Consider the following 22602-nt stretch of genomic DNA (forward strand, 5'->3'; position numbering starts at 1 on the left):
TACGCTACCACCAGTGGAGATACATAATTTGATGGTTGTACGTGAGTCGTCACCTGTTGTAAATTGGGCAGCCCGTGCCAGTCAGTCACCATCGGCGAGGTCGAGCAACAGTTTCATTCCAATTTTCAAGGCATGCCAGCCTTGTCAGCGTAGTTTTATGTCATCTCTTTCTCCAGCCAATGTAATTTGAGGCACACCGATTTGGCGTCACCATTTCCCACCGTATTTGGGACCTAAGGTGTGGTCAGACGACCAATGCACTTTCTTCATTGCGCCTTCTTAAGCTCTTCACGCGCACTCTCAGGCGGTGGGGCATTCTTCTCCAGATCGGCCGCCCACAGTGCTGCACCAACCGTGTTGGTAAATGCAAAGACTAGGTTGGCGAAAGGTATCATCTCCAAAAGAAATGCTGCAACTCCGAATGACGTATAACCCCCACGGTGCTCCTCGATGTGGATCTCTCGTTGTCTCTTATTCCATTCCTTGAGCTGGAAGTAGCGGGTATGAGCTGCAGGTCCGGCTCGCTTTCCTTGTAGAACAATGAATATAACAGTCCCGACTACGGGAATGAAATTGAGAGGCAGGTAGAGAACGTAGCGGATGATGGCATTGGGTGAGAATTTGGCAAAGGGCTTCTTGAGCAGCTTCCCTAACCGCGCAATGTTGTCGCCTCCGGCCTTGACCTGTCTGCCCTCAGAGACGAGGTTGGTGCACTCCCTCGACAACAAGGTCCCATCAAAGGTATCTACCAATGCATCTTCAATCATAAATGTCCTAGATAACAGATTGATAATGGTGGAACTCTCACTGAGAGTGAGTAGGGCTGCACTGATGGCTGCCACCGGGCCGGAGGTGAATGCCATGATGGCAGCTTGAGGGAGATAGGCCACAAGGAACATGAAAGTCGTAACACCAAGACTTAGGGTGAGAGTGGGAGCGAGTTTGGAGGTCAACGGGCTCCAAAGGTCTCGGTGAGAGACGAAATAAAGAATGCCCTGAGCTCGGTCAGATCCGAGTCAAGTGGAGTGTGGAGCGTGCAGAGCATACCTTGAGGGGATAGATGTAGGCTCGAGACCGCACTGCATCTGTTGTCATCTCTTTGACCTTTTTGGACTCCTCTGCCGCGACCTGCTTGACTCTGTCGGCCATGTCTGCCATGACCGTGAGGAGGCTTCTGATGGAAGTGTGAGCTGAGAGAGTTGCTGATGGCGGAGATATCAGGGTGCCTTTGACGGTCAAGTGCTCAAGGAGAAGGAGTAGTAAGGATCAAGACTGTATCTCTGAGAAGCGAGGTCCTGGGTCAGAGGCGTCGTGTTGTTGAAGCTTTGTTGAGTTTTGTGTCCTGCCTGTGCTCCTGCCTCAAATGACAGTACGAGTGCGTCATTGCCCCAAATGATGCGATGACATCATCGCCTCAGAGGGCGGATTCCCCCTCCGCACACAAACTTCGACGCGTTGCGTCTAACGCGATCAAAAGGCCCAAGGGGAGGGACAAGAACCACAGCTCCGACTCAGCACTTCTCAATCGCTGGTGATCGATTGAGCTTTCGAGCAAGTGGCTCATTATATGTTCGAAACTTAGGGTCGAGGGACGCGCGGGCACAGCTAGGTTGCCGCAGCGACTCCGTCTTTCCCATCATGGCTAGCTAGCTATACCAATCTCACACCAGTGAGTGCAGGACTCAACACCCGTATAACAGACTCCCAAACCACCCAATTCGCTCTCTGGTCCATTGAAGCTCCGTTCTCTTCTTGTTTATGTATGTGGAGGAATTCCACATCAGCATCCGTGTCTCCTCCGCTGTCTCACCCTCAAAAATAGCTCACTATCCCTGTCCAGTTTCCCCGCGCCCAGCCCCAGCACCACCACTTTGCGGGTTGCCGGGCCATATCTACTTGAGGGGTAAAATGGACCTTGCATGTAACGGCAGTCCTGACTTATCTCAAGGATGTCGCTAGAATCATACCGAAGAACTGATTGCTCAATAGCACGCCACGAAAAGCAGAATGAGGGGGGAGCTACTTCGCCTGCTGACTTGATTTCGTACATAAGTTGTTTGTTTACGTGAAACGATTCCTGGATCTATTCCCATGGTTCGCTCAATTACTCTGGGACCTCCATAACCGTTGCTCAGCCTAACAGAAGCGTACTCCTGTGATAAAGCCTAGCTTGAGCAAAAGTCCTCACCTGGGCGAGGAAGAAAACGTCAACATCGATTTCTAGCACTTGTTTTCTATACTATATTTATCTCATTTCTGGCTCTCTTCTCCGACATGGCGGCACCAGGAGGAAATGGTGCAAATGGAGGCCCCCTTGGCCCGGAAGAAGGTTCCTTTCCTCTGGCTGCCCAAATCCCGCTTGAGGGATTTCAGCTACCAGATTTCCCTGCAGAAGCAAACAAACTGAGGGAACTGACTCTGACCGCCGACATCAAGATGGACGAGTACCAAACCCTAGTTGGGCCACAACTCGCCGACGCCATCCACGGTCAACAACCCCTACCCAACCTTCCCAAGTCCATCACCCACCTCACGTTGGAACTTTTCGGTCTAGGCTTCCCCGGCAACCCCCCGTTCCTCACCCGACTTGCAAGATCACTGCCGAATCTCCGCAGCGTGACCTTCTTCAGCTGCCTCATTGACGGCATCAGCGAAGACTCCCGGAAAGACGCAGAGAAATTCTTCGAAGTAGCGACCAACCTCCAAGAGTTGCACATCATCGACTCTTTCGCGCGCCCTGGCTTCTTCAAAACGGTGGGGAATTTCTTCGAGGAGCGGACCAAGAACAAGGCCACAAGTGACAAGACTGTTGGCCTGAAGGTTGTGGATGCTAGCTATACCTTCCGTGGCCACGAGGATAGCGATTTCCTAGCCAGAATTCAGGGCGAAGAACTCAGCGGGCTGATTGTGAAAGGTATCGTCGGCGCCAGCTTTTCATTCGTACCCGTGACCGAGGATGAGCTGGCCGAAGCCACCAAAGACGCAGACGGCAAGGAAACGACAGAGAAGCCGGCTGAGGGTGTTCTTCCCTTCGCGAGCGATGGCCGCGCCCCGACCGCGGTGAAGAAACGTTTCGAGAATCTCAGCGCCGATGACTCTCTGTCCAGCTTGCGCGTGTTGAACCTCAGCATGTGGACCCTGCGCGCAACCGACGTCGGCAACCTACTATACACGAGTGCGGGAGGCGGGCCAGGCGGCCTTGTCGACCTCACTGCCAGTATTCTCCTCGAAGAAGGCTGGTTCGACAAGCTGGTCGCCGGCTTTGAGCACAAGGGCGTGGGGGCGGCATTAGAAGGCCTCGAGATTGTCGGGGTACCGGTCAAAGGCAAAGAGGAAGGCGAAGACTGGCAACATGGAGCCATCAGCCTCGTATCGCAAGATGACTTGAAGAAACTCGAGACCGCTGCCCCCAAACTGGCCAAGTTCGAGATGAATGTCCTCAAGGTCAAAAGCGGGCCGAATGTTGCTTTCCTCAAGGATGAAGGTGGAAAGTGGGTAGCTAGGTGAGTTGGGTTGGGTTGGGTTGAGGTAAAATGAGATGTGCTCCGGTGTCGGCGAGCACCCTAGTAGGCAGGCTCACCTATCAAAGATCAAAAAGATGACGAAGGAAGAGGAGATAATAAAGGGAATAGACTCCTATACATGATGTCAAGAAATGGAATGACCTACTACCAACCACGAAGCCCCTTTTGTTGAGTGCATACTTGGAATGGTGTACACCGACTGGAAACAACCTCCACGCGCCACAATACTGATGATAACCAAGAGGGGCCTTTCTCTGGCCGCTCCGAACCGCAACATCAATATCAGCGGCACTATCATCAACGACGAGTCCGGCCACCCCCTATTCCACGGCACCCTTCCATGACCTTGCGTGTGACAAAGCCTCGACATCTGTAGTCCGTGCTGGTGCAGGACTCCACCAGGCACTGTTTCTAACTTTTCCTGCCATGCTGTCTCTTCAGTTCGCGTCAAGTCGCGTCGTTGTTCCACGTGCTTCACTAGGTAGTTAAAGGGCGGTGCTGCACATATTCAGTGTCCTGATACAACTAGCGCTTTCGTGAGTGCGTGTAACGCACGTCCGTGACTGTCCAGAAACAGATCCTCTCGGGAATCAGGACCCCAATGCTGGCAAGTGAAAAAGCTTCGTACTTGAATATGTATATATGTATCAAAAGTCAGTGGTGCGGTCGTGCATTTAACGGGAGAAGAACGACGGCAGGGCAGGGCAGGGCAGGGCCACAGACTTTCATTGCGTTGAGTACCATGACTTCATGGGAGTGAACAACAGTATATTGACGGAGAAGCCGAGCGACATCTGCAGAAACCTTGAAAGTAGCTATACTATTCGGAAGAAAAAAACCCCCCCTCAGCGCCAAATTTACCTGGGAGGCATAAGTCTCAAATGGTGCCCAAGGGATGGCTTTCCGTAAACATTGGACAATGTCACCAGAAAGAAAAAGAAAACTCCGTTGCTATTGCGTTCCCCATTCCAGATGTAGTCAACTCATGAGATACGCCATGACGGTAAACCCATAGATAGTTCAAGGATTCCCCCCGGCTTGGCCTCTCTGCTCCCCAAAATGTCCCAAATTCTCAAGTTAGGTGTTCCAAATGGCCAGACAGGCTTTATAATGCCCGTCTCACAGTTTCGTTGAGCGCAGACGGGTGCAGTGCGCGAGAGAATAGCATTTAAACCGTTCTCAGAGCCACCCCGTTCCAACCCAACCAGCCGACCACACATATAATCTCAAGATCCGCTGAGAAAGACTCGTGAAGAGCGGTATTCAGCAGTTCCGATTGATCGACGAGACGGGTTTCTGACAGCCACACTGGTATTCGGCGAAGAAATTGCCGCAGTATATGCATTTTTCGTGGTCGAGTGGTTGAGGAGGCATGCTGGTGGCCGGGCTTTGTTGAATCTTCGAGAATTTGAGTGGTTGCTCGTATGACTGTAACCGGTGGAAGGCGTACTTCTCAGTTGACGATGGGCTGGTTTTGAATGGCGAGAAGGTATTGCAGGTGATTCTGTTTGACGATACCCGTGCAGTTCTGGAATAGAAAGAAGAGTGTGCAGAAGAGGAAGAAGAGCAACGATCTGACAGTGACAACATCGACTGCGATGAGTCTGGGCTGCACAACAATCTCTCATTCATGCCCGATGACGGCCGGGACCATAATGCCACAGCAGCCATTACTTGCATTGCACGATTGCAATGTTGGTAATGCCCCCTTTTTTTCTCCTTGATACTTTCCCGGCAAGAAACAACTCGTTTTGTGCCCTTATCTGATGATTTGTCTGTCGGCGGCGGGTGACAAGCTGCTATTGAATTTGGACGTAGTAGTCATTGACACGGCCCGAAGTGACAAGAGAAGAGGGGCTCATGGGGTTCTATGTAAGGAAGGTCCCTTTCTTTGGGTGCTGGCGTTGGCGCCGGTCTCACCTGTGAAGACAGGAGTGGTAAATCTGGGTAATCAGGTAAATATTTATCAGGTCTCAAATGGCCAAAGACCCGCATGAATCAAAGTTGGCGTCGTCACAGCATGGTGTAATGAAGAGTAGAGCAGTCGCCGACAGAGCACATGCATATCCCGACGACGGTCAACAGAAAGGGGAAACAGAGACTATTTTGTGAGTGAAATTTTGGGAATGAAACTTCGTCAGGGTGCCATGCATTCAGTGACTTATGGATGTTTGACAGACAGACGCAATAACCCCTGAGTAGCTGCAGTTGCTTGTCAATGGCATTTTCCTTTCGGGCGTTGGACACAGTAACGGGCAGGAAGCAAACCGGTAATGCGTTTGTCGAGGTACACAAACTCACTATTGTGAGGTGTCACAAGTCAAACCCTACCTTTTACTCATCTGGTCTCATTTCATTTGCACCCATCCATCCCTCCGAGATCCGATGATACGTAGGCGTTATGCGAGCCGCCCGTTCTCGAATATTCGGTGATTGGACGCTGTGTAGCCTTGCCCCCTTGTTCTTTTGCGTCCTTGACCTGGTTCCTGGCCACCAGGTACTGGCTTCATTGACTGAGCAGAGTATCTGGTCGGACGTCAGAGAAGGGAAAGCAAGTGATAGCAAGGTCTCGCTATCACTGGACTGGAGTAATCCTCACGCCTCCCCCCACGATAGCAGTAAAATATCGGCAAGACTGACCAGCACTCTCATCAATCAACCTTCTACCGACCAGTGACTTTCCACGACATTTCATGCAGTGAAACGAACATAGAAATCCGGATACATGCATGGCAGAAATTCCAGAATTATCATTGTGCTCACATGCACTCGTGCCACGGTTCAGCAATAAACCGGAAGATGCTGATGAGTACAAAGAGTCAATGGTCTCTCGGTACACTTCAATCTAGACGAGGGGAAGCAGCAACCTGCAGAATGTCGACGCTGGTGGCTCATCGATGGAGAATGGGATCGAGATTTGTGAGATCTCATCCAGACCCGGATCAAAGGCCGCGCATGCCTTCCAGAACGCGACAGAAGAAGTGAATGTTCACAGTCCAGCACTCGTCGCTCATCTTTCGTCCTGATGAGCTCCAAAGCACAGACAAATTCACCATGAGCGGGGAAACCTCTTTTCCGGACCTACCAGGCCCGCAACCCACTGGCAGCAATCTTGACAAGTCGACAGCACAATCTCAGTCACACTAGACGGTGTATTTAGACATTTTGCCAAATCAAGGCAAGACAATTTCCTCAAACGGAGAGCGAGAGAGAAATTCATGCCCCAACATCGCAAATCTACGGATGTGCGATTTTCCGGACAGCAGGAGAAAAGATATGCCGCCCGGCGATGTCGCGGAACTGCGGATAAAGTCAACTGCCGCGCGTAGAACGCAGTACATAAAAAGCATTAGTACGGAGCGGAGTACATACAGGGAACGGCAGTGAAATCAACACGTGATTATGAAGATATGGTTCCCGGTGGAGGGCTGTGAGATTGCCTCATCGGGGCTATTCACGGCCCAGCAAGTTGCAAGAAATTGAAAGGCATCTCCCCCTTGGCTCGTTAGCACGCAAGACCCGCGATGCTGCTGGAGTTGCATTCGATCCACTACCGAATGGGAGAGAGAAAAAAGCCAGTATCAGATCCACACAGCTCGGCTCTCCCAGCGAAGGGTTGATGAGGACGGAAAGACTGTGCGGAATAAGACTCACACCAAAGAGCTGGAGCAGTCCAGCTTGCCATTCATTACCGCGTCTGACAATCAGGCTGTGATATGTACTACCTGATTCGGAATATACTTGCCCAGCAAATCAATCAACCCCAGTATGGGAGCCAGTCCAGTCAACCCAACCCAAACCATTCCTCCCACCGGCACCACGCAAACTGGAATAGTCGGCCCAACTCATCCACAGTATATAGAGCATCTCTAAGAGACCACAGCACCATACAGCACAGCCCAGCCAGGACCGGGCCACACTCAAAATAGACAATAGACAAGACTAGACAGTTTTTATTTTTTTCTATGGTACAGCCCCGATGCCGTTCCATCTCTAACTATACAAGTACATTAAATACCAATATTTCTGGCTCCATTCAAGTGATGAAGCAGTCCAGTCCACTCCACTCCAGTCTCTCAACAGGCTTGCTCGTGCTCGATGTCCGATGGGGCAAATATTTCACAACGAGAACATCGCATCCAAGAAGACATCCACTAGCTAACCCATCTCCACCCAGAAAAATTTAATAAGGAGGTTTGATCAAACGACTTGACCGGCTGTCCTCCTTCTCTATCACTTCTTCCGTGCTTTTGCCTGTACCCAGGCTAATGCCCGCCAACAACGAACCCAAGTCGAATTTTTCAACCGGTGCTGGATGAGTCGGGGCGGCGCTTTTTCGACTCACAGGCCGGGAGGTTTTCTTCATCGTCTGGCCGTCTCTCGTGGGCGGAGAGGAGTATGTTCCGCTTGTTACTCGTTTGGATTGGGGGCTAGCACTAGCATCGATAGCCCCAGATGGTGCATGCACGGCCGTTCCTTCGGTTGGTTCGTCTAGTGGTCGAGCTGGAGAAATATCGCGTGGCCATGTCCCGGGGAGATTGAGTGTAGATGGGATCTTTGGCACGGGAGGAATGTCTGAATCTCGTCGAGGATCTGCTGTGAGGGCTGGGACAGCTGCCTGATCATGAAATGTGCCCCCTTCATCACCCGGGCCAGCTTTGCTGGATCTGGCAGTTTGTGGTCGAGAGCTGATACCATTTGGGCCGTTGCTGGGACCATTCGCTTGACTGTTATCAATATCCAAAGTCGATAAGTTGCCCTCATCAGCTTCCGTCCAACTGACCATGCTACTTGTCCCACTGCTAACCGTGCTCCTCCTGGACCCTATGGTTGGTCGGCGTAGCGGACTATGATGTCTTGTACCATTTCTAGCATAGCTAGACAAGGCGCGTTTGAGATCAGTTACTCTTATAGTTGAGTCTCGACTGGAAGTAGTGACGTGTCTCGAAGGCGAGCCATTGGCACTTGCTCTTTTGTTTCTTGTGAGTGTACCCAATCCACCAAGTAGTCCAAATGTCGGAGTAGTCGACCCATTTGCAGCGACCGGGGACTCTTGACCACTTGTAGAACTGTGCTTGTGAGCCCCATTTACACCGAGATGATGTGCAGCTTTCGGCAGGGACGAAGCTCCCGTACGCGACCCTGTCACAGAAGCAGCACTTTCTTTCTCCACCGCAGCAATACATGCTTCTCTCGACCACCCAGCACACATTTCATCCTTGACTTTTTGAGGAAGTTGATCTTCACGGGACGGCTTCGGTCCCGCCGCGATACCATAGCCATAGCCGAAGCCAAGTGTCGGGATGGAGAACACTCGGCCAGGAGACGAAGGGGCTGAGGTTGGGGGAGTGAGAAGTGAATTATCATAAGCAATAGTTATCTCATCGACGACCTCCTTGACCGACAAGAACGGCTTGATCGTCTTAATAGCTTCATCCGGGTATTCTGGTCGTTTCTCACTGACAATCGGTATCTGGCGAATGTCATCCATAGGGACAGCGGGGAATTTGACCTTATCAAACCAGATCCCAAAGCGTTTTCTCCTAGAAATTTCGGCGTTGATTTCATTACCAACTGGACTGACCTCGAAGTCGAATTTCTCGGCAATCGTCCAGAGATATCCATTGACAATACTTGCAACATAAACTCGACCATGAGGAGAAACCACCTCTCCGTTGAGGGCAGTTTCTTGCAGACGCAAAATCATGGGCATTCCTGTTCGGACCGCGTTGACTCCGAGTCTCTCGACAAGCTTGGTCAGTAGGAGGTAGAGTAAGAGCGTGTTCGATTCGTTCTCAGGGTCATCAAGAATGCTGTCATAGATGGCCAAATGCAACAGTTGCAGAAAGTTGGACCTTGCCGGCTTGGATTCTTTTCGTGAAGCTCCAGACACTGCACGTTTGGCAACGACCGTCTCACCAGGTTGAAGCGTGTTTTTCTTGTTCTGGCTCACTTTTCGATGTCCATCTTTAGGCAATAACATATCGGATTTATTAGTCTCTAGCTTGAGCCATGCTAGGAGCGCATCGATATACGCAATTCGAACTTCCTTGTCTTCATCCTTCAGAAGCCATTGGGTGCCTTCCCAGACCTGCACACCGACTCTAGAACGAGCCTCGATCGGTGCCCCAGAAGGGCCTCTTCTGCTGTTTGAACGGTACAAAATATCCTTGATGATTTGTACGGCAGTCAACCTAGCAGTGGTGAAAGAGAAGAAAGAAGAAGTGGACGCATCTTCTTGGACATTTGCAGATTCGGCAATCGCTTTTGCTGCTGCTGCAGGATCACTTATTGCAGCGGCAGAATTCGGGACTTCGGACTGGGTGGAGGGTTTGAGGCGAGCCAAAATCGCAGCTATCATATCACTGATTTGGTCGGTGTAATAGATATGGTTGGAAAGTGAAGCAATGCATTTCTGGAGCCGGAGTATCAGCTCTTGCCGTACTGCAGAGGGCTTCGTCTCAGGTTTCGACGCTGTCGTCGGTTTCTCAGATCCGCTAAGAACAGTACTGGGATCGAATGCTTCCTTTATCTCGCGGAAAAAGCCGGTTGTGTCATTTGGTTGAGCAGGGATGAACCGAGGATTGGGACCACCTAATTGAAGCAAAGCTAGCATGTGGTAAATGAAACCCAACAAAACATCCATAACACTTAACCCAATCAGGTTGATAGACGAACTGAGAAGCCAGTCTATCAGAATGGTGAGAACGAGCTGTTTCTCGAGCACATCTTCCGTGGTTGGACTCCTGACAAGAGTTTCCATGGCTGTGACCACGATAATGAAGCGATCCTGTACGGGAGTCCATCTCGCAATTGTCTCGAATAAGGATGTTGCCCAGTTCCCTTGTCGAGCAAAATCCGGAGTTGTTTTGGGTGGATTCTTCGCCGCAATGAACCTCAAGGTCAAAGCAGTCGCTAACCTCGTCTGGCCACGGGTGCTTCCTATGCCGATGGAGAATATCTGCTTCAGACATCTCAAGGCCAGTGCTCGAACTTCTTCTTCAGCCACCTTATCTGCTGCAGCTGTTGTTTCGACTGCGGTAGCGGGGTCGCCCTCAGCAGTGTCGACGGTGGTCACGGTAGCGATGCTCATGCGCCTCCTACGCGCAGTTTCATCGTCCGATCTTTCGCTGGTTTTGGCACGTTGATGAAGAGATGCCAATATATTGTCTTCCTCCAAAGACAAATTGTCGAGTATGACGGGCATGACGGTGTTGAGCTGACGACCGGAGTCTGCGGCAATTGCTTCGGACGCGACCACGGCTCGGATAGCGCGAAGACCGAGGGTGCGCCATCGCAGGGACACAGGGATAGAATCGCCAGGCTGTTTACTTACAGGGACTTGCTTGGCGGCATATCCCGCATATAGTTGAACAATGGTAAGGTATTGCTGAGCACGCTGTTGATCGGCAGTAAGAGAAGCAGCATCGACATGCTTACAGTAAGCCTCAAAGGTGGGAACCGACTCTTCTACCATATTTACATCTTTGGATCGAAGGACGGAGTCGAGAATGATCAGGACGGATCGGGCGTACAGGGAGATGTCGCGGGGGGCTTTTTCGATGATGGCGGCGAGGATCTGAAGAGTGATTTGGACATTACTATAGCGCGGTCAGCGAGACAGGGTTGATTGCAGGGTCAGAAGGATGCATTACCCAAGTCTTGCCTTCCAGACATCGTGAGCATTCTTCTTTTCTAGAAATGCGCCGACTTTCTGCAGCTTGTGACGGCGCGTGCTTGCGTAGTAGAGGAGATAGCTCAACTCAGAGGCATTTGGCTTGACTTCTTGGACGGTCTTTTGGTATTTGGGATAGCACTTGAGGACCAGGACTTGATGCTTAGGTCGACATTTCTGGCTCGCCGAGTGAATGGGGTGGAGGAGGGAGCTCATGGCGACTTATCGGCGAGTAATCGAGAGAGTTGTGTCGGCTAGCATTTGCGATTAAGGGGAGGAGGTTGGAATCTACGAGATTCGTGGTCGCAGCATGGTTGGGGGGCGGTGCGGTGCGTTCTTGGGAAGTGACGCGTGTTGTCGAGAGCAAAGGATGAACCGAAGGATCGACGATTTAGGAGTTAAAGAGCGAGAGAAAAAGATTCGCGGATATAGACAATATTAATAGTAATAGTAAGCCTGCTTTGATAGACAAGAACGAGGTGAAGAATGCTTGGAGCTTCCTGTTTTGATGCCAGAATGACGACGCGGTTCTGGACAGAAGTACAAGTGAATGGGATAGGATGAACGGGACGTGGGAATGAGATGTGCAATTGTTGGCTGTCCCGTGCTTTGATGGATCGGGATAGGGACTGGGGATTTGGACGGGGGTTTTCTGATATGGCTGGGTGGATGGTCAGGATGGTCCGTTTGCTCCGCTGACTCCGGTTTGATGGATATGGGTTGAAACAGACGAGTTGATTATCCGTACGAATAAACTTGAACCCAGGGAATCTTTTTGGGGCGATCCTCTGGGTGCCTCATTCGTGTTCGGTAGAGCTTCGAGGGCTGTTCCGGAGTGCTCGGTTCAAGCTTGCTAGTAGCAATTACTACCTAAACAGGCCTAGTCACCGCTAGTGCAACGGGCAGTGACACGCTATCGCGGGACACTTTCCGTATATCGACATATGACGTCACACTCTTTGCACTAGCATAAGGAAGCTGCTAATGATCCCAGCACGTGCCCATGCTCAACATCCTCGTCGTCTGTATGATCCAGGCTGCCATCGAAACCCCAAGATCACACGCAAACGCGCTCACACCTTAACATCACTCAGTCCATCAATGATGACCCAAACCTTCTTAATCAAGCCCCCCTCAACAAGTATTACATCCGCCCCCGTAGCCTTAACATCAACACTTCCCTCCTCGCCCAACTTCCCACCCTCCACGACCGGCCCAAACCCCCAGGCGAGATAGAGCAGGTCATTGGTCTGCTTGACGCTGCCCGTGGGCACGAACCCCCAGCCCGGTCGCTCCTCGAGCAGTTCGCCCGCTTTCTTGTTGACGCCCTCGTGGCCCACGAACACGCTGCCGTCGGGCTCGTCGAACTGCACGTCTGCGTGGTAGTTTTTTTCGATTGCTTCGAGCCGTTTGGACGCGTCGCGTTGTGAGAAGACGTACAGGAGGTTCGAGCGCGTGAGAGTTTGTGCTACTTGAGCTGTGGGGATGTTGGTGTCGGTGGACATATCGAGGGCGTGTCGGTGGTTAGTTGCTCTGCTACTGACGGACTATCAATGGAAGCAAGGCTGAGGCGGTCAGGAGGCTTAAGCCGGAAACCGTAGAGGTATTCACTAGTACACTTGAGACTTTCCACTCTGAAGCTGCGCTCTCACGCCGAGGAGACGTCAAGAGCAAATTTGATTCAGAACCAGGAGGGAATAGTTGTTGAATGGAAGTACCCTCCGACTACCAACCATTCAAGAAAATAACCTGCACAACCGAAGAGAACGTTATCCTCCGTCTATATATCCCCAGTCCAATTAATAATAACCTCTCAACAAAGGCATCTCAACCTCGCCCTCCGTCATGAACCTACACTCCCAATCGAATCCAATGCCTGCTGACTCCGCGCTCCGGACCTAAATTTCCCATCGCGGCCGACGAACCCTCAACGCTGAGTAACCCGGGCCAGCTGTATCCACACCTCTAGCCCATTATCGAAAATAGCCTCTTCCTTTTAGAAGACTAGCAGGGAGGTGCAAAAACCAAGCATATTACAAAATACTTGCTGCCCCCAATCAGACGTCAAACAAAAATCCAGCCTTCTTTTTGTGGAAACTTCAAGTTGTCTTGAGAAGAACAGACGGATTAGGAAAGGCCTTTTTCGTTCGTTCGATCAACGGATCCTGTTAACTACGAGCCTCGGACCTCGATACATTTTGTGCTGTTACTGTCGTAGCTAATTTGACTGGAGAGAGAAAGGTTTGCCTTGCTGAGATTGAATGGTGTCACCTAAGTGTGTAGAGTAGACATCAATTGATGACAGATTTAATGAACTTCAAGCATGGTGGTATGTTGGTATTTTTATCATACATACGGTATACTTCCCACCTATGTAGTGGTGATGGTTCTGGCGCAGATGGTATTCGCACCAAGACAAGCAGCGTCCTATTTCGCTCACCTGTTGTTCGAAATCCATGTCTCCTCAACTCCCATATTCCTTCTGTTAATTTCTTTTCCCATTCCGATTCCCGAAATCCTAATCCATACACCATACCTGGCCCAAGAACAAATCAAAAATTAAAAACACGGACATCAAAACCGGCTCACATCCCTTCCAAACAACCTAACAGCCACCCACTGCATAGGGACAAGGAACTTATTCCTCCAACTGAGCGTCATAGTGAGATAGGCGCCCCTCCAGAGAAGAAAAGCAATCCAGCCACGGAAATTCAGCCCGGTGGCCTTATTATTGCCTCTGTTGTTCCCACCACCCCCACTCTTCCCATCCGGCGGCGGACCCTGCAACATGGCTTTGGCGCCGCCGATGTAAGTAAACACGCCGAGATTCCGAAAGGTAAAGCCTTCGTTCTTCGCGTACGCTTCCGGGTCCGGGAACTGGTTTAGGGCCTTCGCGAGCCACAGGGCCTGTTGGTTGGCGACCTGGGCGGTGGCGGGGAGGGCGCCGGACTTGAGTTTCGTGGTGTCGCCTATGGCGAAGACGTCCTGGACGAATGCATGCGGTTGCGGGTCGTGATTGTGGTCTGGGTCGCCGTTGACCTCCCCGTCGATCGCTGCGTCGGTGGTGAGGTTGACGCGGAAATGATCGTCGACGAGAACGAGGCCGGATCGAGGGTCACGGTCGATCATCCATTGGCGGGTATTCGGGTTTTCTACCGCGGTGGCGCCACCCTGCGTGATGTGTGCTGAGCGGACGGGGAAGCGGCGTACATGGTTCAGGGCCTTGTCCACGAACGGATTGTTCATGCTCCCTGTTGACCACACACACATGCCGATACCTACGTCGCCTTCCTGTTTCGTGCGAATCGTATAGACCCGGCCTTTTACCTGTTTGTCCTGGTTCTGCGCAGCGTCTGGGTCGTTAGGAAATCCTTTCCGTAGTTCTTCTACAACGTGGCTGGTTTTGATCTGCACGTTCCGTCGTTTATACTGCTTTACAGCGTATTCGGCCAAACTAGCGTCGAACATGGGGAGCACCTTGGGTGCGACATCGTAGAGTGAGATTTGGATGTATTTGAGGAGTTCTGGGTGTAGTTTGGTGATGTCGTCGCGGATCAGGTCTGAGAGGCACGCAGCGAATTCCATGCCCGTGGGCCCGCCGCCCACGATGGCGAAGTGTAGAAGGTAGTGTTTTGTTTCTTCAGGGATGATAGGGAGACGCGCCAGTTCGAAGAGCTCTAGGATGCGGCGTCGGATTGCCTGGGCATCCCGCACGTCTTTCAGAAACATAGCATTCTCGCGAACGCCTTTTATGTTGAACGTCTGGCTATAGCATCCCACTGCGATGATCAACTTGTCGTACCGGACTGGGAACGTCGGCACTTGGGCCTTGCCCGTTCCTCCGGCGTGGAGAGTTCTTTCTAGCATATCTGTCGTCCGCTCTTCATTCACTTTTCTTGGCCCGGTCAAGGCACGTCCTACGTCCGGGTCTAGGACAGACGGCTCGACGGTGACAAATTTATCAAGGAAGTTCACGTCGTCAGCCCATCCTTGCAGGTATTCCACTCGGCTGTTTCTCTTTCGCACGGACTCGAGCACGTTTCGGAACTCGAGAGTGCCAACGGTGGTGTCGTTGAGCAGAGGAGTGAAGACGAAGTACGATCGAGGGGAGACGACGACGACTCGGTATTTCTTTGGATCGAGCTGGCGTGAGAGCACATAGCCTGGATCGTAGGGTTAGGATCTGGATTTGGTCTTGCTGCAAAACTTGGGCTACACAGAACGTACCTGCCCAACCACTCCCTAGTATAACCACTTTTTCCCTCGAATCGGTCTTTTGTTGGGTTGGCTCTGGAAGGGAAGTGGCATATGCACGTATTTGGGCCGCAAGGAGAGGGTTACGCGCAGATTGTCGGGAGAGGTGCCTGCAAGTGTGGTCTAACCACGCCTGACATTGAGGCAGACCGAGTCTCCGAAGACGCATGTCTCTTGTTGGCTGCTGTATCGCAGGACGGGAAGGATAGAACCAAGTCTGAACAAGAGATACAGACACCTTCCAATCCTGCAATTCCCCTTACACAGACCGAGAGATGAAAAGGAGGGCTTGGATAAACGAGAGACTCACTTGCGTTGCACGATCATGAAAGTACTTAGGCAGTCATTTCGATAAGGACGAGCATGCCCTGCTCTCCACTTCGCGAATGGAAAGGGATGACTCAAAACATCGCACGCACTCAACAGAACCTCGCTCCATCGATTCAGCCCGGAACTGCGTCATTTCTTCCAACCGTTTTGAAGCGTATGTCGGGATGTGGACCAACGAGCTTTGAAGGGTTGAAAGAGACTTCCGGCAGCCGAAAGGTCTAAGTTACGGGAAGCCGTGGGAGGAGGGAATCCTTGGAGTGACATTATTGGTTGGAGAATATTAGCTGTCCGCTATTTGAGATAGGGATGGAGACGTTGGAAGTTGGGAATAAGCCCTCCTCTAGTCCGCCCGGCGTCCGAATGACGATCTGACCTTTAACGGTGGGGATGGGCCGGAGGGCAGAGCCGGGATGGTGATAGACGGTGTTGGGTGGTGATCATCGACGTCGGGCGAATACGAAGTACGAGCGGATAACTGCGTGTTTATCGGCGCAATCAATTTGATGGCGCAAGTGGGCATGTGTATCCTGGAGGCTTCCGGGATAAAACATACGAAGTGCACACTCTGATTGGAAAGATAAATTGGCCAACAGGCTCAGAGGCAGACGACGCACTCGTAAGCGGGGCTGAAAGGAGAATTGGCACATGTACACCATCTTGTTGCAACTTGCAACTATGTAATACCACATGCACACCGAGGCGAACGAATAGCACGACCATGGCCATCTCAAAGGAAAGACTCAAGGATTTATGTCATTTTCGTCTCGTCATCGTCGTCTCATGGTGGTCCCAGACAAAAATCACGGATATAACCTACTAGTGTTCAGGTATCCTCTTTCGCGTCTGGTCCCACATTGTGACAATCCTATCCTTCAACAGGCATATATACAACAATAAAACGCCCTGCTTTCTTTCATCAATGTCTTTTTTCCACTGAACCGTCATCATCGTGAAAGTGATGGCGTCACCGGTTCCAGAATTTGAAACATCGAAAGAAGGACAAAAGGCAGACCTTCCCGACCAACGTTCTTTCGCCATGCAACTCGAATTCAAACCCCCTGATTCTGGAACTCTGTTACTCCGGAGGACAAGTAATTCACGGTCCTCCACCCATTCCTTGTGATATCAACTCCTGTACCGTATGCCACGCTTGCATGGAACGAATGACTGGTGTTGTAAGCAAACTGTAGTTTATTATGTTCAACGAAAAGAAATGTTCGGTTCGAGTGTCGGGTTCTGTTGTGTGAAGCTGTCTCACTTCTCTGCCTTTTGCCAGGAATTAAGATACGCCATCAGTCCAACGCCTATCAGAACCACTCCCAGCATTGACACATACGGTGCCGACTGGACAAGAGGATCGCCATTCGCACCCCGATCCTTGAGCACAGTCGCCACAGCTTGCTCCAGATGCTTGGGAAGTTTCGGCCCACGCACTTGGCCATTGGCATGTGATGGCCACTTGGTCAGGGTTTTCATGCCAAGCTGCTCTTCTTCATTAGCAACTGCCCAGACTGCTCTGTCGAGCCCCCGAGATGGCTCTCGTTCAACCGACTCGGCGGTTTCTGGTTCTGATTTTTCGTTCTCCTCTCGGATTTTCGTAATCATCTCGGCAAGGCTGGCTCTGGCTTTAGTGGCATCAGCCTCGGCAGCCTCGGCACGCCATCGGAATTGATCCACATCTGTCTTGAGTTTCTGCATGTCTGCTACCACACTATCCAGATTCTCTTTCAGTTGTCGTTCTTTCGCTGACATTTCTTCGTCTTCTTGTGCCGCTTCGGCTTGACTTTCCGATGTCGAATTATGGGTCTCTTCAACCGGAGGTTGCTGCTCTTCCTCCACCTGCGTCGCTGGACGAGATGCCACATGTTGCTCAAGTTTTCGAGCTCGCTCCTCGGCATCCTCTCGTGCAGAGCGCTCTTCCTTAAGTATGTCTTCCAGTTGCTTAACCCTTGCACCTTGCGAGTCAAGCTCTTTCTTCGCTATCGACAGCGCCTCGATTAATGACAACATTTGACTACTTTGGGTGGAGTTTGGTGAATGGTTGGAGTTTGGAGCCTTGGCAGTCTCGCTTCGTTTCAGCAAGTTCGTGAAAGAACTACTACTAGCCGGACTCGATTTTGAGACGTCGGGCTTCTCAGGAAGAGGTTGTTGGGGGGGAGGTGCGGGTGGGTCGGCAAATCGATTGACATGATCGACTTTCATACTCTTTGACCGCCCGTTGGACTGTTTTGGTGGATGGTGTGCCGGTTCTTTTGTTGGGAGTTGAACCTTAGATGGCTCGCCGTCAGAGTTGATCACTGCGTTGAGAAATGCTCCTGCTTGATCTAATTCTTCGGCCTGCTGCTTGGCCGTACGCATCTCAATCTGAATCCCGTCAGGTCCTGTCTCACAGGTTTGGGACATTTGACTTACCGCTAATGTTTTAACAAGGTGTTCGATGTTCATGGGCGATCCGTAATAACTCATTTGTCTTTGCTGGGCTGCTGAACTCATCTGCCCACCGGCAGCACTAGAGGTTACGGAGGCACGACCGTTTGTGATGGGCCCACCTGAGCGACTGCGTGAATGCATCATCGGTGTGCTCACTGGAGAGGGGAGTAATGAGCCGCCATGCGAAGGGTCTAGATCTCCAAAGCTGAGATCGAGAACATTGTTGGAGGAGGTCGGTAAACCGACATATTCCACTTTGGCTGACACTTTATGGTGTACGATGGTCTTTTGATCTTCACTGACAATATCGATTCCGAGCTCAAGTGTATCATGCTGACGAAGCTCATGCGGTTCTGACTCGCGATTTTCTGGTGACAACCTTTGTCCGTTCACAAAAGTGCCGTTGGAAGACTTGACGTCTCTAATCCAGACCTTTCCGTTTCGTTCTGCCCAGACTTCGGCGTGTTGACGCGACAGCACTTTGGAGTCAAAGTAGCCGTTCACCGGTGTAGGCACGGTCTTTGCGTTGGTTTGCCGACCAACTCGAAGAACATCAGGGTAGAAGGGTAGACTGATCTGTTTCCTTTCAAAGGTGCCGTTCATCGGTAGTAAAGCCAATATGGCCGGGGGTTCGGTCGAGGGCTGTCCATTAACGATTCTTGCGCCATTCGCTTGACCAATTGGGTTCTGGCTGGGTAGAGCAGGTTGAACTGGATTCTTTCCTATCATTGAATTGCCGATCGCGGTTTGTAAAGAGCCATTTGCGCGTGCATTGGAAAGACTCGAGGTGGATTCCGATTTGGAAACCGGCCAGAAACCTCCTCTTGACTTCTTCTTGTTACTCTGTGCGCTTTCGGCGGGTGAGTCGGCTTGAGTAAGAGGGGAAACGGTCGAGGTTGACGAGGTTGAACTATTAGACGAAAGCGAGGAAGACGAATTGCTCCGGGCAACTGTTTTGCGTGGCATAAACATTCGAGAGACTTCGTCAGAGCTCATGGCCGAAAACCCTCCACCGCCACCACTAGCACCTATACCATTCCAATTAAGTCTAGAGATATTCTGAAAGTTTGGGGGTGATGCCACGGCGGTCGTCATCGGGAAGTTTCAACGCCAAGCCGGCAGTAAGGAGGCGAAGGAGCGAGTCGAGCCTCAGAGAGACAGTAAATAGCCTGTGTAATAGCGCAAGGGTGGTAGAAAGAACAAAAACAGACGAATGATGGTTTGTGAACTCGTCATGTGTCGGGAATCGAGGACTCGGCAGGTGGGTAAAAATCTACAGAAATGATTGCGTCAGTTAGTCTGAGGACGGCGCTGGGGTAAGAATCGAAGATTGCGGGTTTGTAGATTCTCTTGAGCGGCTGAAGCACATACCGAGATGGAAGTGGATGGGATTGAAGAGGAGAGGAGCTGCTCGCGTGCAGTGACCGTGGCCAGTGGGGGTCTGACAGAGAGTGGTCTGGGCGACCCGCTCAGCTCAAAACCGGATGAGCAAGCGAAAAAGACGGGCTACAGAGAGAAAGGCGAGGGATAGAGTGGATTGATGGCATTTGAAAGAGAATTGAGGGAGATCTGGATGGGTTGAAGCGTGAACAAAGGTGGTTTGCATGATCAAGAGCCGTCCAAATTAACCACGCTGCAGGCCAAAAGGGGTTAGCGCGGTTGGTGCATCTGTACCGAGAGTAGGAAGGTGCAGGTGCGTCTTGCAAGTTGGGGTTGAGGGCATCACCAGACGCTCCTGTCACTTTCGACCTTCCACCTCGAACCCATCGCACTTTCCACAATTCCACTTGCTCTTTCCTCTCGTCACCGCTACTACTTAGCTAGGCATCCGTGATCGCCAGCATGCCTCCTATGCCGCCATCCGCACAGCGACGGGGTCCACACTGGACCGACAAGCGTATGCTGTCCGTTGTTACTGTGTAAAAGTGAAAGCTAACCCGCTCACAGTCAAGATGGGCATGCTCATGGGCGGAAGTAGGTGTACACCTTGATGGAGCAGAAGAAACCACTAACGCATCCAACAAGCCGTGGGTGGAATAATGGGATTGATCTATGGTTAGTCTCCCGCGCCGCCCTCGAAGGCGACGGCATGCTCACCATAGGCTGCTCCAGGTGTCGTGACCGTCTTCCAATATGGCGGAGGCCAGGCAGGAATCATGAGGACATTAGGGAAATACATGGTGGGATCAGGCGCCACATTCAGGTACGATCCAGACGTGGTCCTGCAGTCGTGCGTCTTCACTCTAACGCCAAACGCAGCGTCTTTATGGGCATCGGCAGTCTCATTCGAACAGACTCTCCTGAGATGGCAGCTGCAGTGTGGGCTCGCTCGCGATACCCTCCGCGCGTTCATCCTCGACGAGATCGACCGCAAATCCGCCAATGATGTGCCACTAGCACCCAGTGTACATAACATGCCAGGGTTGGAAAAGTCGATCCATAATCATGAACTGAGCGATATCCTTGAGACAATAATGTGAACAATATTGATGCTACAAAAAGTCTAACAGGGACCACTGAATTCCCGTCGCCCCGCCTCCTTCCATCTGATTAATATACAATCAATGGTCTGGCCCATCCCTTTAGTCTCTTTGTACAGTGTGCGTCTAATTCTGCTGGCAGGTGTGCTCTGCACCTTGTCTGTCCACAATCAAGTGAGCTAGTCAACGATCACACCTCTCGCTCCACTTTGCACGTGGGCGGACACCAGACCGTTGCAAGCTGGTCGATGGTGGTTATTGGTGTGTTCAAGACAGGTGGCCGTCTTGGGGACGAAGCAGGAAGGTCTGTGGCCGCTTCTGAGACCATCGTCGGAAACACTACATCAGACTCCCATGTTTTGGTCCGTTCATTTCCGGTGGATTACGTCGTGTTCTGATCCCATTGTTCGCCCCACTCACCCAGAGATTAATACCCATAGCAGGAAGAATATCTACTCAAATTAGTTATGTCCATCAAGAAAATAGTCCACGACGCTTACCATCAACACACCCATCATCTTGGCCACCAACCATCTATTGCCCTGGACTCGGTTCCAATACTTCAACAGCTCACGTTGAGCACCTTGAACATTATCGACCACGTCCTCGGTGTTGGCATCAATCCTCTGGAGCATTTCTCCCTGCTCAGAGACCATAGTGGCCAACTGTCCAAAAATACCTCCCAACTCATTGATGGTCCTTTCTATTGCCTCGATGGCTTGGCCTCTTTCTTGGATATAGGTATTAGTCGGCTGGGCTTCCTCCATGAGTAGTATTTGATGATCGGATTGAGGGCCATTTTTCATTAACGTAGATGTAGAAGAAGGTTCGAGAGTCAGAAGATCGTTGGTGGATGCTTGCGGCGTTCGTTGTCGACTTGCTGCACCTGAGTATAAGGGGGACTCGGATCTTGAATCATCGAGGTGGGACTGTGAGCGGGCAGAAACCGAAGATACGAAATTCTCTGTTCTGGATCGCGAGGCTTGTATATTCTTCGTTCTCACCTCCAAAACATCCTTGAAGTTGGCGGCGACATCGGTGACCTTGTTCTGGAGCATCAGAACCACATTTTTGTTGTGCTGACCCTCCTGATCGGCGGAACGGGGTAGAGAGGCGGTTGGATGTTGCGATTGGGTGAGTTGCTGGAGAGAAGAGATCTGGGAGTTGAGGGCGGCAAGGTCCTGTTTGATGACATATGTCAATTCGGAGATCTCGACTGGCCGGTCGTCGAAAATGGCTTTTCTCCTGGCAAGCTGAGCAAGTCTCTCTAGCTTCCCCATGGTGGCGCTAATACCGCGACCGATCTGCAAAGCATTGCGAGCAAATTCTGACCTGCCACCTTGAACGGGGCCATTAGCATCATTTTTTTGAGCATCACTCAGGAGAGACTGTCGCTGCGGGCCTTTTGGGGCAGTCTGGCGCTTTTGAGCCTGGGTGAGGATGGTTCGGAACTCATTCGTCCGGTCCTGAATCGTAGTAGAAACCATTGTAAAATTGATCGAATGGTGGTGGAGGTGGTTAGAGAAGGCAAAGCAGCATTTTATTGTATGGGACCGTCGCCGAAATACGACAAGGAGGGATCAAGAGGGTGGGTCTGCACAAAGCGATAAGACGAGCAGAGTGCGGTAAGTGGTATCTACACAGAGAATCGAAAGAAGAGGAAACAAATTGTGGGAAAGGAATGTGGATTAAAGCCAGATGTTCTCTATACTAGTCGTTGAGATAGAAGTTGTTGAGAACCAGCGACAATGAACAGGGACAGGCGCAGGCGCAGGCGGAGGTCGGGCGCAGGCAGAGGCGGAATCATAGTGAAAGGTGTCTTTGAAGAGTGCTTAGGCCGCACTAGCTGATATGCTAGGCCATATGAGGTTAGGTTTGGGCCATCGACCACTGATGCGGGTGCAAGTGA

At 51.3% G+C, this 22602-nt stretch overlaps 8 protein-coding genes across 8 annotated transcripts; 2 read left to right on the forward strand and 6 right to left on the reverse strand.

Moving 5' to 3' along the window:
* Positions 1-266: 266 nt before the first annotated feature.
* A1O9_06472 (uncharacterized protein) lies at positions 267-1149 on the reverse strand (the record flags this gene model as incomplete). Its single annotated transcript, XM_013405682.1, has 2 exons — positions 267-995; positions 1048-1149. 2 exons carry the CDS (start codon positions 1147-1149, stop codon positions 267-269), a joined length of 831 nt encoding a protein of 276 aa, XP_013261136.1.
* A 1125-nt stretch (positions 1150-2274) lies between these two features.
* On the forward strand, positions 2275-3507 carry A1O9_06473 (uncharacterized protein; the record flags this gene model as incomplete). Its single annotated transcript, XM_013405683.1, has 1 exon — positions 2275-3507. The coding sequence occupies one exon, from the start codon at positions 2275-2277 to the stop codon at positions 3505-3507; it is 1233 nt and encodes a 410-aa protein (XP_013261137.1).
* Positions 3508-7707: 4200 nt separating this feature from the next.
* On the reverse strand, positions 7708-11415 carry A1O9_06474 (uncharacterized protein; the record flags this gene model as incomplete). The annotated part of the gene is made up of 2 exons (XM_013405684.1): positions 7708-11125; positions 11180-11415. 2 exons carry the CDS (start codon positions 11413-11415, stop codon positions 7708-7710), a joined length of 3654 nt encoding a protein of 1217 aa, XP_013261138.1.
* An 857-nt stretch (positions 11416-12272) lies between these two features.
* On the reverse strand, positions 12273-12704 carry A1O9_06475 (uncharacterized protein; the record flags this gene model as incomplete). Its single annotated transcript, XM_013405685.1, has 1 exon — positions 12273-12704. One exon carries the CDS (start codon positions 12702-12704, stop codon positions 12273-12275), a length of 432 nt encoding a protein of 143 aa, XP_013261139.1.
* Positions 12705-13773: 1069 nt separating this feature from the next.
* Positions 13774-15622, reverse strand: A1O9_06476 (uncharacterized protein; the record flags this gene model as incomplete). The annotated part of the gene is made up of 2 exons (XM_013405686.1): positions 13774-15362; positions 15427-15622. 2 exons carry the CDS (start codon positions 15620-15622, stop codon positions 13774-13776), a joined length of 1785 nt encoding a protein of 594 aa, XP_013261140.1.
* Positions 15623-17037: 1415 nt separating this feature from the next.
* A1O9_06477 (uncharacterized protein) lies at positions 17038-19308 on the reverse strand (the record flags this gene model as incomplete). Its single annotated transcript, XM_013405687.1, has 2 exons — positions 17038-18147; positions 18196-19308. 2 exons carry the CDS (start codon positions 19306-19308, stop codon positions 17038-17040), a joined length of 2223 nt encoding a protein of 740 aa, XP_013261141.1.
* Positions 19309-20055: 747 nt separating this feature from the next.
* Positions 20056-20693, forward strand: A1O9_06478 (uncharacterized protein; the record flags this gene model as incomplete). Its single annotated transcript, XM_013405688.1, has 4 exons — positions 20056-20110; positions 20161-20187; positions 20239-20268; positions 20326-20693. The coding sequence occupies 4 exons, from the start codon at positions 20056-20058 to the stop codon at positions 20691-20693; spliced, it is 480 nt and encodes a 159-aa protein (XP_013261142.1).
* A 416-nt stretch (positions 20694-21109) lies between these two features.
* A1O9_06479 (syntaxin 5) lies at positions 21110-22180 on the reverse strand (the record flags this gene model as incomplete). Its single annotated transcript, XM_013405689.1, has 2 exons — positions 21110-21145; positions 21194-22180. 2 exons carry the CDS (start codon positions 22178-22180, stop codon positions 21110-21112), a joined length of 1023 nt encoding a protein of 340 aa, XP_013261143.1.
* Positions 22181-22602: the final 422 nt, after the last annotated feature.

The sequence above is a fragment of the Exophiala aquamarina genome (assembly GCF_000709125.1).
Source record: "Exophiala aquamarina CBS 119918 chromosome Unknown aczIA-supercont1.4, whole genome shotgun sequence".
Lineage (NCBI taxonomy): Eukaryota > Fungi > Ascomycota > Eurotiomycetes > Chaetothyriales > Herpotrichiellaceae > Exophiala > Exophiala aquamarina.